Source organism: Rhincodon typus, chromosome 18 (genome assembly GCF_021869965.1).
Source record: "Rhincodon typus isolate 14 chromosome 18, sRhiTyp1.1, whole genome shotgun sequence".
Classification (NCBI taxonomy): domain Eukaryota; kingdom Metazoa; phylum Chordata; class Chondrichthyes; order Orectolobiformes; family Rhincodontidae; genus Rhincodon; species Rhincodon typus.
Window position 1 is genome coordinate 21,938,309 of NC_063349.1, and position 19,651 is coordinate 21,957,959.

General features: G+C 42.1%; 1 protein-coding gene across 1 annotated transcript in view; it reads right to left on the bottom strand.

Annotated features, from left to right (window-relative positions):
• LOC109917897 (bcl-2 homologous antagonist/killer-like) overlaps positions 1–15,053 on the bottom strand; it is a 42,359-nt gene extending 27,306 nt beyond the window's left edge. Inside the window, exons 1-3 of the mRNA XM_048607933.1 lie at positions 14,976–15,053; positions 14,847–14,876; positions 2,792–2,879 (exon numbers count right to left, since the gene is read on the bottom strand). Coding sequence (XP_048463890.1) covers positions 2,792–2,867 — 76 coding nt within the window. The 5' untranslated portion in view covers positions 2,868–2,879; positions 14,847–14,876; positions 14,976–15,053. The remainder of the gene's footprint in view (positions 1–2,791; positions 2,880–14,846; positions 14,877–14,975) is intronic.
• Positions 15,054–19,651: the final 4,598 nt, after the last annotated feature.

Consider the following 19,651-nt stretch of genomic DNA (forward strand, 5'->3'; position numbering starts at 1 on the left):
ATTGCCTATAACCTCCCAAAATATTCTGAAAATCTGCTGAAAAGAATTGTCAAGTGCACTGCCAGAATAAACTGAACGTTTCTGCTTTACTCATAAAAGTATTACAATTTCAACAAGGCAAAAACTGACCATTTTTATTATAACAGAGCAGAAACTTCTCCTCAGAGAGAAAGAAGTAGCTAACAAAGTTTGGAAATTTAGTAACCCAAAACTTTGGGATGTGTTGGACTATAAGATATATCAGGCCTAATAAATGAAGTTAAAGTAATTAACATGAGCAGAGAAAAAGAAATAGAGAACTTCAAGGGAATAAAAGCTGACTAATTCTCAGGACCTGACAGCCTACAATTTCAGTTCTGTAGTATTAGACTCAAAAATATTATCTCCAAATCAGATTGATAATCGTTAATGGTAAATGGTTAATTGACGTGATAATAAGCAATTGAAGTGGAACAGTGCACGAAAACAGGCCTGATGCAAAAACTGCCTGTTTTGACTGGGGGCAGGCTGCATGACCTTGATTGTCTGTGGGAACCACTTCCTTGTACACTTAACAGGGAGCCACCTGGAGATGTTTTTTGCACAATGGAATGTCTGGAAAAGTACTGAAAATAGTACAAAGTGGTGATCCAGCACATAACCAGAATAATATTAATATCAGCAACTTTGTCCCACGAGTGGGACATTCCCCATTGGACTGGAGCTCGTGAGACTGGGACATTCCCCATCAGACCAGGTTTGAGAGACCGCAGTCAAGAAATCTGAAATACAGCTCCAAGTGCCAGCCAACACCCAGGAGTCCCCAACAGGCAGTAGGCAATGAAACTCACTTACTGAATATGTCCAAAGTAGTTTAAACTAATAGATTCATTCATTAATTTGCATGATATTTAATACATATAGAAAAAGTAAGTTAAGCTCATAAATTTGCTTCATATCTAAACACACGTCTTCTTGTATTGATTTTGATCAGTCCTTAAAGAACCTATTAGGCGCTTTCAGCTTAACAATACAGGCTCTGGAAGACGTAGCTGAGTTGACAGTGGATACCCGAGTCATGATACTCTAGATCCTCAAAATTACAAGTTAGGAAGTGTTACACTGCAGTTCAAAAAAACAGGAAGAAAAGAAACAAGGAACAACTGGCCAGCTAACCTGACATCAGTCAGTCATTGGGACATCCTGGAATCCATTATTCAGGAAGTCTTAATGTAGTTCAGAAAATCATAGTACAACTGGAGTCAACATGGTTTTAGGAAAAGAAAACTGTGTTTCACGAATTTATTAGAGGTTTCTGAAGGAGCTGGTAAATGTAGTATACTAGGCTTTCCATAAGAAATTCACTAAGGTATCCGATAAAATGTTATATGCAAAATAAGACATTTGTGGTCATATTAGCATGCCTGAAGCACTGATTAAAATAAATAGAAATCAGAAAATAGCAATAAATCAGGAATTTTCAAGTTGGCAGTCATTTAGAATCTTTTTTGATAACTTTGACAAAAGCAACTTATCCAAGTTTGCTGATGATACATAGCTAGATGAAAATGCAACCTGTAACGAAAGGTTTCAAAGTGATATAAACAGGTTAAATGAGTGGACAATATGGTGGTAATAGATGGAAAATAATATGGGAAAGTGAGAGACTATACATTTTGGTGGTAAGAATAGAAAAGGAAAATATTTTTTAAAAGGTATGAAATTTTTAAATCTTGGTGGTCAGAGAGTCTCAATTGGGCAGAACTCCCACTTCAGCATAGCTGGCCAATCTGACTGGCCAGTAGCTCTACAGGCTCAGCTGTGGCAGTGGCCAGGACAAGGACTACACAAAACCCCGAAACTAGTTCATGTAGACCGGGATCAGGTAACAGCTGAAGTGCGAGTGCATCTGTGCATGCATGCATACATTGGGGACTGGGGTTGTTCGTAGCAGGGATGGTTGGTGACACCAGGGGGTTTTGATGGAAAGATATAGTGGATGTTGGCTGATGTGGGAAGGGGGCCTTCAGGAAGGCACTGCACCCTCTCCTTCCACCTGAAGCCCAAGGAGGTTCACCTACCTGGCTTTGTCTCATACCAACCCTAAATTTCTCATCCCTCAGAACTAAGGCAGGATGGGAAGCAGCCCTATTGACCATTAAAGATTTCAAATGAAGCAATGCCGGACAGGCCTTTGTATAACTCACTGCTCCACATACAACTGATGGCAGGTCAAGGGTGGGCAGATGGGCTGGGAAGGTCCCCTGGAGAATTTTACATCACCATCCCCCCACCCCCTCCCAATAAATCCACTGGTGGGGATACTGTAAAATTCTGCCCTTTGTCGGATCCCTTTCACAGTGAACAAAAAAAAATGTTATAAAGTAGTAGATCTATCTGCCCTTTCACGTTGATGCAAGAGATCCCACGGACTTTCAAAGAGCTGAGAAGTTCTCTCAAAATTTATCCCTATTAAACAATGTTATACAGTGGAAATAAGACAAGGGAGCACATCTAAACTGGTAAAAGTTACTTTCAGGACACATATCAGACATTTGTCTTTACACAGGGAGTGATCAACATGTAGAAGAAATTACAGATACCAGTATGGAAGCAAAATCCTTGGAGTCATTGAAGAAACGACTTAAAAGATACAACATATGATTTATCAAGTTCTCTTTGAATGGATAAAATAAAGTTGACTGTCTTAACCTGTAATTAACTTATAATCCCACACTGATGACGTGAATTTCAAATGACTTCATTTTTAAATACTAGCCAGTTACTATATTAAGTTTAAATGGAGACAGACCTGTATCAACCTCAATGACTTTCCTTTTGTGTGATGAAGATGATCTGCATGGATCATCACTGTTTCTGGTTGCCATGATGTTGTACTTCTGTTAAAAAGGAAAACAAGTTTGTCTTAAATAAAAATGCTTCATTAGAAAGCAGTGCAAGTACATTTTTTGTAAGTACCCAGTTGCCAAATCTTTCTAAATTTTCAGTTTTTCTTCCCTTTTCTAGAACTGCATTGTATGTGTAAAATTCAATTTCAATGAAAACAGTCAAGAATTTCCTCATCTGCTAGCTAAACATCCAGAAGGAACACTCCCCTTTGCAAAACTCCACATCCCCAACATATTCCCATTGGATTTAAATACTCAAAGGTTGAAATCCATAGGTCATAGTTCCAGTGGCCTCCAGCACTGATAATTAACATGGACAAATAAATGATTGAACAGCCTGATCTTCTGATTGGAAGATAGACTTTGCAGCAAGCTACCATGAAAGATACGATACAGGACCCTTTGGAAGTCCTGACACCAGAATTGCTGGGAAATGTAAAGTTTTGTTGGACAAGTGTGATGCATCTGGAATCCACTGAAACAGATTGCAACAATGAATGTGAGTCACAGACTTGAGGTGTTCAACACACTCACCTGCAAAATGACTCAAGGAAGTTGGAAAGATAAACACCATGTCTAACCCCAAGATAACTATACAATTAACATCACCACCCTCAACCTTCAATTCAAACCTAAGTTCGACCATCAACCCACCGGACAGAACCATTCCCCACCATCTGACCCACGTTACCCATTCACCTACCAATCTACTGCACTGTACCCCCTCAACCAGCTGCCTGCCATCCTGACCCTACTGCCACCATCCTGCCAGCTTGCTCCAAGCCTTTCCCTCACCTGCCTACACCCTGCCCACCTGTCCCGAACCCTCCTTCCCACTTATCGCTGCTCCATAGATTCCCAAAATGCTTTTGGGCCCTTTAGACCCATAAATGCAGTAGTTACCAGTATTAAAAAAAAGGGTGCACTTGTACCCCAACACTGATCCTGCATTACACTGGAAGGCCCCCAGATCAAGTACTGCTCCACAAGTCTCAAGAATCTTGGAAATTCAGGCCAGAAACATGGAATTACAAGGTACAATAAGAAAATCATAGCAATCCAACTTCGGTCACCTAAGATTTGGTCCTAGGTATTTCTGGTATCTGTCTACCTGCAATTGCTCAAAATTCCATGCCTGCTTATGGGTGTAAGATTTGGCCAAGCCCTCTCCACTCATAACCCAGATCCTGTAAACTGTCTGAATTGGGGAGCCAATTTGGTAAAACATCTAAATGCCTGTCCATGATTCAGAAACACACATGTACTATTACGAAGACCAATATGCCTCCACTCAGTGTACTGGCCTCCACTTATGTCTCAGGTCCCTTCCCTGCCATTATTTACCATTGTTAGAGTTATGTTGTTTGCTATCTGCATTGGGAGACCAACATAAGCCTCCTTACTCGAAGAATTTCAAGACCTCAATGTGTTGAGCACTCCCATTCAGGTTTTGTTACATATATACTTGACTGTTTCAATGTTTTGTGGCTAGCCTCCCATAAACCAGAGTTGATCAAAATTCCTACTACACTTAACTGTCATAACTGTCAATATTCCATTACCCTGGGCTCACTAATCTGCAATGAGGTGTTACCAAAGTGGGAACCAATCTTAAAATTCTCAAATTTACAAATTCTCTGTGACTTCACCCCTTCTCATCTTTGTAATCTTCTTTAACCCCACAACCCTCTAAGATCTTTGTGCTCCTCCAAATCTGGTTCCTTGCACGTCCCTTATTTTAATCTCCTGACCATTGATGGCTGTGTCTATAGTTACCACAACCTTAAAAACTCATATTTCCTATGTTAACCTCCTATCATCTTCTACAATCCTTCTAAAAGATCTTTGCATATGTCCTACTACCTCATAACATTCAGTGTCAAATTCTTTGTAGTACCTTGGAATCTCTTACTATGTGAAATGCTAAAATACAAGTTGCTGTAGTTCTTTAAGCTCCACTCACAAAATATACAATTCAGATTGATGTTGTAGTGCAAAATTGCATGAACCCTCATTCTCAGGGATACAGTTATTTAACCCATCTGCTCAGTACAATGGTTCAAGAGATCCAACAGTACCAAGTAAAGGACTCCCTGTACTCCCACAGTCTTGATCAACCTGTCTCCACTAATCAATAGCATCATGAACATAGTCATTGGAAATCCTTCACAACTGAAGCACCTTAGTTCCAAATAAAAACCAAAAGAACTGCAAACCCGAAACATTAACTCTGACTTTTTCCTCACAGATGCTGCCATACCTGCTGAGCTTTTCCAGCAGCTTTGTTTTTGTTCACTTTAGTTCCATGATATCCTATTTTCAAACCTGATTTGAATGTGCATGCGCACAGTGATCCCATGCACTTGTGCCCTTGTCTTTCCAGGTGTTAATAGTCATAGTTGCTATTCAAAGTGCCTAGGTGAGCTGCTGCAGTGCACCTTGTAGACAATAGGCATTGCTGTCATCGTGCATTTGTGATGAAGGAACAGGACATTCAAAGTGATGGTGGCGTGCCAATCCAGTAGACTGCTTTGTCCTGGATGCAATCAAACTTCGAGTGTTGTCAGAGCTGCATGTATCCAGGCATGTGGAGAGTGTTCTATTACACTCCTGACTTGGCCTTGTAGATGGTGGACAGGCTTTGAGGGGACAGCTGGTGAGTTATCTGCTGCTTGCTTTAGCAGCCACAGTATTTGTATGGCTAGTCCAGTTCAGTTTCTGATTAATGGTAACACCCAGGATGTCGCTAGTGGGGGATTCATTGGAGACAATCCGATTATCAGCCCACAAATGGACTTTGTTCAGGAATTGCTGTAAATAACATGAACCGCTTCAGTATCTGAGAAGTTGTGAAAGGTACTGAATATTATACAATCATCTGCAAATATCTTCACTTCTGAATGGATGATGGAGGGGAGGTCATTGATTTTTTTGAATTCATTCATTGGATGTCGCTGAATTGCAAAGTTACCCTTGAGAAGGTGATAGTGAGCTGCCTTCTTGATCCACGCTTGTCCATGTGCAGTGGGTTGATGCATAATGCCCTTAGGGAGGGAATGCCAGGATTTTGACACAGCGACAGTGAATGAACAGCAATATATTTCCAAGTCAGAATGTTTAGTGACTTGGAGGGGAGCTTGCAGGTGGTGGTGTTCCCACGTATTTGCTGTCCTTGTCCTTCTAGATGGAAGTGGTCATGGGTTTAATGATTGATGAAACGGCTGAAGATGATTAGGACTACGACATGGTTCTGAGGAAATAAGGACTCTTGTGTGATTGTGGCAGTGCCCCTGCCCCTGAACAGGAGGCCCAGGTTTAAGTCCTACTTGCTCCATAAATGTGAAATAACATCCTGAACGGGTTGTTAGAAAATATGTACCCTGGGGAATTGTGGGGCCTTATTGTGTAGTGGTTGTGTCCCCAACTCTGAGCCAGATGGTCTGGGTTCAACATTTAATTGCAGTACTGATCAGGTTGATTAGAAAATATTGAGGAAACATCATCAATTGCGATACACTTGTGTAGCTCAGTTCATAGAGCATCAGACTTTTAATCTGATGATCCAGGGTTCAAGATCTGGTCTAGGTGCTGTTTTGGCCACAGTTTGTGCTATTCACTTACAATGATAATTAAACAAAGAAACTGTATCTCTGAGACGTTTGCTCAATTCACAAACAAGATGCCTGAGGAAATAGGTCTCTTCTGGTGCAGGTGGCAGTGTCCCCACCTCTGAGCCAGAAGGCCTGGGTTCAAGTTTCTCTTGCTCCAGAGGTATGACATAACATTTCTAAACAGGTTGATTTAAAAAAAAGTACCCTGAGGAATTTCAGCAGTGAAATCCTGGAACTGATATGGTTGACCTCCGGCACTTCAATCATCTTCATTTGAGCTAGGCATGATTCCAACCAGTGAAGAGCTATTTTCCCTGACTCTCATTTTGCTAGGGTTTTTTAATGCCATATCCAGTGAAATGCTGCCTTGATTTAAAAACAGTCACTCTCACCTCAGTTCTAAAGTTCACCTCTTTTGTCCAGGTTTGAACCAAGGTTATAAAAAGTTCAGCAGCAAAGTGGCAGAACCCGGACTGAGTGACAGTGAACAGGTACAACTGCAAATCACTAACTTTGTTGATGGTTGAGAGTAGAGCAGTAATTGGCTAGGTTGTATTTGTCCTGCTTTTTGCCCTTATTAAGGGCATGAAGAACTACTTGGAAGAGAATAGAGCTCTTTAAAGATCAACGAGGTCAGCTATGTGTGGAACCACAGGAGATGGGAGAGATACTAAACAAAAAATTTCAGTATTTACTATGGAGAAAGATGTGGAAGCTCGGGAACTCTGGGAAATAAATACTGATGTCTTGAAAACAGTCCACATTTCAGAAGAGGAGGTGCTGGAAGTCTTAAAAAGCTGAAAAGTAGTTAAATCAAGTTTATCCTAGGATATTGTAGGAAGCTAGGGAGGAAATTGCAGGGCCCCTAGCAGAATTATTAGTATCATCTGTAGCCTCAGGAGGACTGGAAAGTGGCTAATCATAGAATCCCTACAATGTGGAAACAGGCCCTTTGGTCCAACAAGTCCACGCCAACCCACAGAGCATCTCCCCCAGACCCATCCCCCTATAAACCACCTAATCTACACATCCCGGAACACTATGGGCAACTTAGCTTGGCCAATCCACCTAGCCTGCACATCTTTGGACTGTGGGAGGAAACCCACACAGACACGGGGAGAATGTGCAAACTCACCGTGCCGTGCCTTTATTTAAAAAAGGTTGCAAAGGGAAGCCTAGGAACTATAGACCAGTGAGTCTGATGTCAGTGGTGGGTAAACTGTTGAAGGGGATTCTGAGAGAGAGGATTTACATGTATTTTGAGAGACATGAACTGATTAGAAATAGTCAGCATGGCTTTGTGCGTGGGAAACTGTGTCTCACAAATGAGTTTTTTTTGAGGATGCGACCAAGAAAATAGATGAGGGCAGAGTGGTAGACATTGTCTACATGGACTTTAGTAAGGCCTTCGCAAAGTTCTATATGGTAGACTGCTTAGTAAAGTTAGATCACATAGGATTCAGGGAGAACTTGCCGACTGGATGCAAAATAGGCTGATGATAGGAGACAGAGGATGGTGGAGGAGGATTGTTTTTCAGACTGAAGGCCTGTGACCAGCTGCGTTCCACAGGGATCAGTTCTAGGCCCACTGTTGTTTGTCATTTATATAAACAATTTGAATGAGAATATAGGAAGCATGATTAGTAAGTTTGCAAATGACACCAAAATTGGTGGTATGGTAGACAGTGAGGAAGGTTATCTAAGATAACAAAGTGATTTTGATCACATGGGCCAATGGGCCGAGGAGTGGCAGATAGAGAGTTTAATTGAGATAAATGCAAGGTGTTACATTTTGGTAAGACAAACAAGGGCAGGACTTACACAATTAATGGTAGGGCCCTGGACAGGATTGTAGAACAGACAGACCTAGAGGTTCAGGTACATAGTTCATTGAAAGTTGCATGACAGGAAGACAGAGTGTAAAGAAGGTGTCTGGCATGCTTGCCTTCATTGATCAGTCCATTGAGTTTGGGAGTTGGCACATGTTGCACTTGTAAAGATGTTGGTGAGGCCACGTTCCGTGTACTATGCACAGTTCTGGCTGCCTTGCTATAGGAAGGATATTATTAAATTGGAAAGAATGCAGAAAAGATTCACAAAGATGTTACCAGGACTGGAGGGTTTCAGCTATAAGGAGAGGCTGGATAAGCTGGGACATTTTTCCACTGGACCACAGGAGATTGAGGGGTGACCTTACAGAGGTTTATAAAATCATGACGGATGTTGATAAGGTGAATAGTGGTTTTTCCCTAGGTTTGGTGAGTTCAAAGCTAAAGGGCATAATTTTAAGGTGACAGCAGAAAGATTTAAAAGGGACATGAGGGGCAACTTGTTCACAGAGCTTGTAAATGGAATAAACTGCCAGAGGAAATGGTTGATGCAGATACAGTTAAAACATTTAAAAGACATTTGTACAGGTACACAAAGTGGAAAGGTTTAGAAGGATATGGGTCAAATACAGGCAAATGGGACTAGTTTAGTTTGGGAAACTTGGTCGACATGGACGAGTAGGACCAAAGGGTCTGTTTCCATGCTGCGTGACTCTATGACTCTATTTGGGTGTTTATTGCCCATCCTTAATTGCCCTTGAGAAGGTGATGAAGAACTGTCTTCTTGAAACATTGCAGTCTATTTGCTGGTGGTAGACCCACCATGCCCCGAGGGATACAGTCCCAGGATTTTGATTCAGCGATACTGAGGAACAGCCTCAGAATGAAGGGATGACCCTCTAGAACTGAGATGCAGAGGAATTTCTTCAACCAGAGCATGGTTAATCTGTGGAACTCATTTCCACAGAAGGCTGTGCAGGCCACACTATTGAGTGTATTTAAGACAGAGATTAGCTAGGTTCTTGATTGGTAAGAGGCTCAAGAGTTATGGGGAGAAGGCAGGAGAATGGGGTTGAGAAATCAGCCATGATTGAATGGTGGAGCTGACTTAATGGACCGAATAGCCTAATACTGCTCCTATATCTTATAGTGTTATATTTCCATGTCAGTATGGTGAGTGGCATGGACGGGAACTTGCAAGTGGTGTGGGTTCCAATATATCTGCTGCCCTTGTCTTTCTAGACGGTAACAGTCATGGGTTTGGAAAATGCTGTCTAAAGAGTTGGCAGTTTTCTGCAAGACATTTTGTAGATGGTTTACAAAGCTGTTACTAAACGTCGGTAGTGGACGGAGTGGTTGCTTGTTGATGTCATGCCAGTTAAGCGAGTTGCTTTGTTCTGGATGGTGTCAAGCTTCATGAGTGTTGCTGGAGCTGCACTCATTTAGTGAGAATCATTCCATCACACTCCTGACATGTGCATTGTCGGTAATGGACAAGCTTTAGGGAGTCAAGAGGCAAGTCACTCTGATGTGCTCTTGTAGCCACAGCATTTATATGGTTAGTCCAGTTGAGTTTCTGGTCAGTGGTATTCCCCAAAAAGTTGATAGTGGGGAATTGAGTGATGGTATTGGGTGTCAAGGGTTGATAGTTAGATTATCTCTTACGGGATAGTCAATGCCTGGCATGGTGTAGTATGAACGTTACTTGTCAGCCCAAACCTAGATATTGCCCAGTTCTTGCTATATGTGGAATTGGACTGCTTCACTATCTGAGGAGTTATGAATGGTGCTGAACACTGTGCAATCAGAGAACATCCCACTTCTGACCTTATCATGGAGAGACAGTCATTGATAAAGTCACTGAATATGGTTGGGTCTCAGACACCACTGCAAGAAAGTCCTGCAGAGATACCCCGGAGCTGATATGACTGATCTTCAACAACCACAACCATCTTCCTTTGTGCCAGATAGGACTCCAACCAGTGAGTTGGAGGGTTTTTCTCCTTGATGCCCATTGACTCCAGTTTTGCTCGGGTTCCTTAATGTCACGTTTGGTCAAATGCAGCCTTGATGTCAAGGGCGATCAGCCTCACCTCAACTCTGGAATTCAGCTCTTTTGTCCATGTTTGAACCAAGGATATAAGAGGTCAGGAGCCGAGTGGCCCTGGCAAAACCCAAACAGTGTGTCATTGACCAGGTTATTGCTAAGCAAGTGCCACCTGATAACACTGTTGATTGCATTTTCCATCACTTTACTGATGATCAAGTGTAGATTGGTGGGGTGGTAATTGATCAGGTTGGACTTACATAGAAACATAGAAGATAAGAGCAGGAATAGGTCATATAACTGCTCGAGCCTGCTCAGCTATTCAATATGATCACAGCTGATCATTCAACTCAATACTCTAATTCCCCCAGATCCTATAACCCTTTAGCCATAAGAACTATTTCTACCTTTATCTAGAAAACACCATGTTTTGCCCTCAACCACTTTCTGTGGTGGTGAATTCCACAGGCTCACCATTCTCTGGGTGAAGACATTTCTCCTCATCTCAGTCCTAAAAGGTTTATCCGCTTATCCTTAAACTATGACCCCTGGTTCTGGATTCTCCCACCATTGCAGGAAGGATGTTCCCATCTGATCTGTTTAGTCCTGTTAGAATTTTATAGATTTCTACGAATACTCAATCATCATTCTTCTAAACTCCAGTGAATACAAACCTAACTAAGTCCATCTCTCTTCCTAAGTCAATCCTGCCATCCTAGGAACCAATTCTACAGCAAGAACATCCTTCCTCAGAGAAGGTGACCGAAACTGCACAAGAGTATTCCAGATGTGGCCTCACCAATGCCCTGTATAAGTGCAGCAAAGCATCCTTTTTCCTGTACTCGAATCCTCTCACTACAAAGGTCAACATAATTGGCCCTCTTTCTGCTGCCTGCTGCATCAACAAAGAGGATTGTTGAAGGCAGAACAGTGTATGTGATTTTTATGGACTTCAGTAAGGCATTTGACAAGTTTCCACATGATAGACTGGTTAGCAAGTCTAGATCACATGGAATACAGGGAGAACTATCTATTTGGATACAGAACTGGCTCAAAGGTAAAAGACAGAGGGTGGTGGTGGAGGTTTGCTTTTCAGACTAGAAGCCTGTGACCAGTGGTGTGCCACAAGGCTTGGTGCTGGGTCCACTGCATTTTGTCATTTATATAAATGATTTGGATGTAAACATTGGAGGTATGGTTGATACATTTGCAGATGACACCAAATTTGGTGGTGTAGTGCACAATCAAGGAGGTTACCTCAGAGTAGAATGGGACCTTGATCAGATGAGCCTTTGGGCCAAGGAGTGGCAGATGGAGTTTATTCTAGATAAATGTGAGGTGCTGCATTTTGGAAAGGCAAATCAGGGTAGGACTTATACACTTAATGGTAAGGTCCTGGTGAGTGTTGTTGAACAAACAGACCTTGAAGTGCAGGTTCGTAGTTCCTTGAAAGTGGAGTCACAAGTAGATAAGATGGTGAGGTATATGAATAGGAAGGGTTTAGAGGGACATGGGCCAAATGCTGGCAAATGGGACTAGATTAATTTAGGATATCTCGTCGGCATGGACCATGCTGTACAGCTCTATGACTCTATGACTATGTGCACACTTACTTTCAGTGGATTGGTACACGAGGACACCCAGGTCTTATTGAACATTCTTCCATCTCAACTTACAGCCATTCAAATAATAATCTGCCTTTTATTTTTGCTGCCAAAGTGGATAACCTCACATTTTTTTCATGTTATACTGCATCCGAGTTGTCCTACCTTTTTGTGTGCCGAACATACATGGGCAATTTTCCACTTTGTTGCCAGCTGGAACAGCTCAACTTGGGAAACAGCTAGTTCTAGAGCACAACTCTTTAGTACTATTGGTAGAATATTGTCAGGGCCTATAGGAGGCAATGATGTAGTGGTAATATCACTGGTCTGGACTGCACTGGTAATTCATGAAGCCCTGTGTTCATGGGACATAGCAGATGGTGAAATTTGAATCTAATAAACTTAATGAAAAAAATGGAATTTTAAAGGAGCTAGCACAACAGGCAAACATGTGAACACTTGATTGTTGTAAAAGCCCATCTGGTTCACAAATACCCTATGTCAGGCTTATATCTGACCCTCAACCACTCTCAGGGCAATTAGGGATGAGCTATAAATGCTGACACTCACATCTTGTGAACAAATTTAAACAAAAACCTCTGCAGCATTCAGGGTCTTCAGCTATTTCTTGATTTCACACAGTGATTTGATTGGTTGAAAATAGGAGACATTGGGAGTCAGCCGAGATGGATCATCCACACAGCACTTCTGACAGAGAATAGGAGGATGTTGTCATTAATGGTTGCTGTATTCCACCTTCCAACCCACTGGCATGACCAGAGAAATGGGTGTCCCAATAATGACCACCACCATCTCCCACCTCAGGTATGCCTATTCTCCTCTGGTGTATTGTTGTTGTGTTATTTGTTATAAAAGTGAGAAGGATTGGGGTTGAGAAGGAGTACTGGAGTGTGTGTTAGTGGATGAAATACAATATTTGTGACTGCATTGGTTGTATAACTGACAGTGTGGGTGAGAGGTTTGGAGTAACACAAACTGCGCGAGGGTGCACTGATGCATATGAATCTTCAGGATGAGATGTTCCCAATTCAGCATACCATGTGAAATACCAGAGGCTGGTGGCGCAGTTGGTAGGATGTGGCATTTGAAAACACATTTGTGTAAAATCACTGAACTTTCTGCCATGCTGCATCCAAGGATCAACTCCTGGTACTGACCTCCAGAGCCAGTTACTCCCATTTTCTTTTAAGCATGTATCTAGAGGACAACTTGGTGCTCTGCCTTTTGGACATCAGTCCTTTTTTTCTAACTCCTCCACTAAAGCCTCCAACGCAATGTCTGGAAAACCTGACGTAGCATAATGGAATATACAATTGATTTATGGTACTTTGACATGAACAAAGCAAGGAGAACAGTTCATTGATGAGGGAAATATATAAAAACAAAGACTGGTACTGCATGAAAGAGCTGTAGTCATAGCCTGTAAATAAATGTTGGTTACAATACAGAAGGGAGTTAGAGAGATTACTCCAGGATAAGGGCAAACCAGAAATATGAGCAACCAAGAAGAGTGCTAATGTAGTAATAGAGAACAGACTGTAAGGATGCATGTGTGGATACCCACAGAGCAGAGATACAAAAGAAGTGTATCCAGAATTCTAGCAAAGTCTGCCATTTCCCATGCTGTGCCTTTTCTTCCCCTCCCTCCCCAGGTAATATTCACCTCCTACACATCTACCAATATCTGCTTCAACCACAATGCACTTCCCTGTTAAGAAATTAGGCTAGTTATCTAGAGTAGAGGCCACCTTTTGCTGGTGCTATCAAAATTGAGTTTAGGTTCCCTGCTAAATGTGCAGCCAATAAACAGTGGAAGTAGCATGACTGGTCACAACAATCATTCAAATGAACAGCTGGCAAGTATCTGTCATGCTGCCTGCATTAAATTAAATAGGTGCAGATATATCATACTTTCCTGTTTTCTGAGGAGGTTATCAAATTTACTCCCTTTTCCTTTAAAAATCTCAGGCGAACATGAATTTTCTCTAGGAACTTTCTGATTTGAGCCTATTAGTCCTTAGTTTTAAACTGATCAAAACTAACAGTGAAACAAACAGTAAAATGGGAAAAACTTTTCCTCATGTTTCAGAGGCACGACTGTAGAGATGATGCTTGTAAACAAAGGGATAAAATATGCAACGTTTGAAGAAAATTCAGCCATCACTCCTAGATATTCAAAGAACAATGGTTCTAACAGGTGCCTCATCGCTCTATGCCCTTTACCCCCTGCCACAGCCACCCAAACCCCACAGCCAATCCTCACGACCGCCTCCCCCTCATACCTCTCTGACATCCTTCAACATACCCACTAAACCCCCAGTAAATCACCTGCCATTTGTCATCCTCCCCCAACTCACCATCCAGCCTCCTGTCTCACCCAACTACCCACCACCGACCTCCTCTTTCCCCCAGTATACTTATTCACTACCCCCTCCCAACTCTCCCCCCGGTACAGACACCCCTCCCCACTCCACCCAGCCTGTGGGGGGTGGGTGGGCAAGGTAGCGTGGTAAAGGTGAGAGAGTAAGAAAGGGGCGGTGAACAAGAATGGGGTCGGCATACAGTCCTGTGGCGGGGCCGGCCGAATTATGGATAGTCTTAGACTCGGCCATATCGCGACGAGGTTAGGACTCAGCGACAAACATACAGAATCGAGGTAAGAAGCCGCCCTCCTCCCCTCATCTTCATTAACTGCCCCACCCCGCCATAAAATCCCACCTCATCGAATGAAACAACGCACTGCACTTCACCGATAACTTTCTCTTTGTTCACCACACGGAAAAACAACAGCGCGCCACACCTTTCCCAAACCAAGAGCCCACACTCTCCAACAAATTGATTCTTACCTTTTCAAAGTCAGGATAGCGACAGCCGCCCTGTAGGAACAATTTAAACAAAAAAGCAAATCACATTCTATTCAATCATAATGGACCGATTAGTTTAGGTTTGGTGTGTAGAAAGCTGGCCATACTCACAGCAGCGTCACTTGGAGAAACGCGCGGGCTTCTGGCCTCTAGCCTGCACCTGGAGCTCTGCACCTGAGCAAACACTGATGTCACCTCCCATCCTCCCCACACAGCTCAGGGCAGCACCAGCCGGTGCTCACTGCTCATCTAAAATACTGTCACCGTCTTGTCAACTCACCGAACACAGACATCCATTCAGTAACTCTGCAATGCTTTCATTTATAGCCACCATCACATTAGCAGAGCAGGCTTGCTGCACAATATGGCCTAATCCTCCTTCTAATTCTCATATTGTTCTTTGAATGACCACGTTTCTGGCCTTTGTTTCTCGCTGCCTAGCTTCCGATAGTTTCGTTGGAATAAAAGCAGCTAAACAGACTGGCATTGAATGAGTGAATTATGACTGCTGGCAGGGAACCAAACACAGACACCTGCATGATGCACAGTGGAATTTCTCACTGCTGAGAAATAAACCAGGTTAGTAACAGTCAGCAGGCAATATATTCCAAATACAGTCATAAGAAATAGCAGTAGCAGTTGTCATGTGACCTATGCACTCTGTCTTAATAAGATCATAGTTCATCTTCTACCTCAACTCCATGTTACGGCACTGTTCCTGTATCATTTATTTGGTCGCCACTTATCTATTAACCTCCACGTTAAGTAAACTCATCAACTGAGTATCCATAGCTCCATGGGGTAGCAAGCTCTAAAATTCACGATGCTTTGATTGAAGAAAATTTTCTTATCCCAGTTCTGAATAACTGATCGCTCATGCTCAGAATGTGACCCAATGCTCTAAGCTTCCCGGGCAGGAAAACATTCTTTTCAAACATGCACAGAAAATTCCGGAGAAACTGATCAGGCCTGGCAGCATATATGGAGAGAGAAACAGAATTAACCTTTTGAGTCAGTATGACTCTTCTTCAGAACTTGTTTTTGAAACAATTTTTTCAACATCTGTGTTAGCATCAGGTGTGTCAACTCCACTCCTCATTTAACAGCAATAGGTTTTAGATTTTAAAAAGGATGCTGGATTGTCAATAAGGTATGCAGTTGACTGAGTGAAGTTTGTAAGAATTAAGCCAGACAGATTAATGAAATAAACACAAGGATTAATTTTATTGCTAGAAAAGCATTAACGATGTTAAAGACATATAAATAACGCTTACTTCCTACTAATATGTGCAAATATATAAACTGTCTGACTATGCAAAAAAGTAACTTTGTAGATTAGCTCATGTTAAACTTGGACAAGTAAAACACATATTGAAAAGGTAAATTCAATAAAGATTCGCTGATTGTGATTCAGTCCAGCCTCTGTCTCTTTGCTGAAGCAGTTACTTTTCAGTCATAGCTGGTAGATCCTTTATTCTTCCGAAATCCTCTTGCAGAAAATTCAATGGCTTTTCAGTACAGTCACTACTTGCTGTTGCAGGCATTTTTCAGCAAAGCAGAATACAGACATAGGTGAAATATTGCAGAAAGAGAGAGCTGCTCCCCGTAGCAACCTATTCATTCTCTCCTCATTCCCAATTTCAGCATCCACACAAAAATTTGTAAAACACAACTTTTCTCCTTCTCGGCTGTATATTCCAAAAACTATCGAGGATAGCTCATGTCTCACTCAGCTTCCCTTTTACAGCTAAGGTGATTAGTTCATCTAATGTCCCAGCCATTAACTTGTGAATTAACTATCCTTCATCTTAATAAGCAAAGAAGTGTTCACATTTCCAGATGTGTCATTGTGTCTGTTGGAGTCTTTGTAAACTTTGCATATCTGTAGAATTAGGCTTCATTGGTGCAAATTAGTGTTTGCAGATACTTCAAATCAGTGTTCTTTGCTTACCAAAAGTATTTTTTTAATTCTACATACACCAGCTGATAAAATTACAGATTAATAGTATATTTTCATAACACCTGACAAGTTCCTTAAGAAATGTATATGCTTCAATTGGATTAGCTTCCATTGTTGTGAACTCAGGAAAGTATAGGCCTCATATACTTAATCACTCCTCATAAGACAATGCCAAGGACCAATAGTGAACCTCTGTTCCACTCCCTCTTGGTTAAGTATTTTCTTTGTTAGGTAAGAAAACTTGGCCACTCTAAGACTTCTGTATACCAGTCCCTCTGTAACAATTACTTGCCTTTGTAATTGATTACCATTATTATGATTCATGTACGAGGGCATTCAGGAAACCTTCAATCCAAACATTTCTAAGTCTCACTAAAACATATTCTACTTTTTTACTTTTTCTGTCAAAGTAAATAACATCGCACTTCACCAGATAATGTTCAATCTGCCACATTCACAACCATTCACCAGACCAGTCTCTTGTCTATTAATTCATAATAATTCTGAATGTTAGAATCTAATTTGGATATATAGTGTTTATGATTTAGAATCATCTTTTTTGTTGACAATATTATTATTACTTATGTTTGTTTTGGTTCGAGTTTGTACAATAAAGACATTTTTGTGTTTCAGTTCAACCCTGGAATCTTGCTGCTTGTTTCCTTACACTTGGTTCATCCACATATTCTGTTTGGCCTATCAGGTTAGATCATACCAAAGATCTGGCTTTTCCAGTATTCTAAGAATGAAAAGCGTGATCAAGATGGGTTACAGCCCATGTTTCATGATGATTTTTATAGAAGTGTGTGGAATATTCAAAACCATATTTTTGGAACTGAGTTCTGTCATTTTGATCAAAATTTATGAAAATAATGGATACTGGCCCTAACACTTAACCAATAAAACAGCGAGATGTTAAAAAGTGGTGCAAACTGAGTGATTTGGGATTTTCCACTCACAGGCACAGACGTTTTGAAAAAATGTGTATCTGGGCACATACAATGTTTCTGTCTGTTGCAAAGTTGCTGTATATTCAGTCATAAGTATAACACATTCAGCATTTTAGATTCAAGCAGTAGTTTAGATTGCAGGTTTCAAAAAGAAACATACAATGAAACTAAAATATGACAATTAATAGTCAGACAACTGCAATATATCATGTAAAGAAGCTGAGCACAATCCATCTAAAAGGCTCAATATCAAAACTTAAAATCTTGGCGATCCTGCAGCTTCTGCGCTCTTAGCTTCTCCCAGCCTCAGCGTTACTGGTTGCTAAGGAACAATCTAACGTGCAAAAGGAAACAAGACGACTCCGATAAACAGCTGGTTAGAAAATTAATGAAATTGCCACATTTGCAGAGCTCTCGCCCAGGTAAGGTTTGCCTGAATGGTTGCACAGCAAATTATCAGCCAGACACATGTGCCTTTGGAATCTGAGAGTGTGCAGAAAGCAACATTTTTCTTCCGAAACGAAACCATAAGAACTGATCCGTGCCATAGCGGAAGGACGGGAGAAAAGGGAATGACAAACAAATAAAAGGACATGATTGGAAGAAAAAAAAATTTAAAATCCTTTGCAACGAGTATTTTCGGCCAAAGGTATCCGTCGAACTGGTGCAGTCGAACACTACTGTACACTTTAAAAATCAAAAAACTGCTGATGCTGTGAATCAGAAACAAAAACAGAAATTGCTGGAAAAGCTCAGCAGGTCGAATAAGATCTGTGGAGAGAAATCAGAATTAACTTTCGGGTCCGGTGACTGTTCCTCAGAACGAAGGATTCTGACGAAAGGTCACTCGATCTGAAACGTTAACACATCCAAACTACTTATGGGTCTGAGCAACAGACTGGGCGGCTGCGGGAATCAGTGATAATGGTAGGATTACAAGCAAGATGAGAAATGAAACAATAATGGTAAGCTCAGTTTTGTTATGGTGCCCTGTTTATAAAACGGGTGGGGGGGGGGGGGGGGGATTAGTGGTTATAGCTCCTGTCGTAACTTAAGAACATGTCAAAGCACTCCACAATCAATGATAACAAGATGTAGAGCTGGATGAACATAGCAGGCCAAGCAGCATCAGAGGAGCAGGAAAGCTGATATTCCGCGCCTGCACCCTTCTTCAGAAATGGGGGAGGGGAAGAGGGTTCTGAGATAAATAGGGAGAGAGGGGAAGGAGGATAGAAGATGGATAAAGGAGGAGATAGGTGGAGAGGAGACAGACAGGTCAAAGAGGCGGGGATGGAGCCAATAAAGGTGAGTGTAGGTGGGGAGTGAGGGAGGGGATAGGTCAGTCCAGGGAGGCCGGACAGGTCAAGGGGGCGGGAATGGAGCCAGTAAAGGTGAATGTAGGGGGAGGGGAGATTTTGAAGCTTGTGATGTGGTATACTGCATACGCTGTTCCCGTTGTGGCCTCCTCTACATCGGGGAAACCATGCGGAGGCTTGGGGACCGCTTTGTGGAACACTTACGCTTGGTTTGCAATAAACAACTGCACCTCCCAGTCGCGAACCATTTCAACTCCCCCTCCCATTCCTCAGACGACATGTCCATCCTGGGCCTCCTGCAGTGCCACAACGATGCCACCAGAAGGTTGCAGGAACAGCAACTCATATTCCGCTTGGGAACCCTGCAGCCCAATGGTATCAATGTGGACTTCACAAGCTTCAAAATCTCCCCGACCGCATCCCAAAACCAGCCCAGCTCATCCCCACCTCCCTAACCTGTCCTTCCTCCCACCTATCCCTCCTCCCACCTCAAGCCGCACCCCCATCTCATACCTACTAACCTCATCCTGCCCCCTTGACCGGTCCGTCCTCCCTGAACTG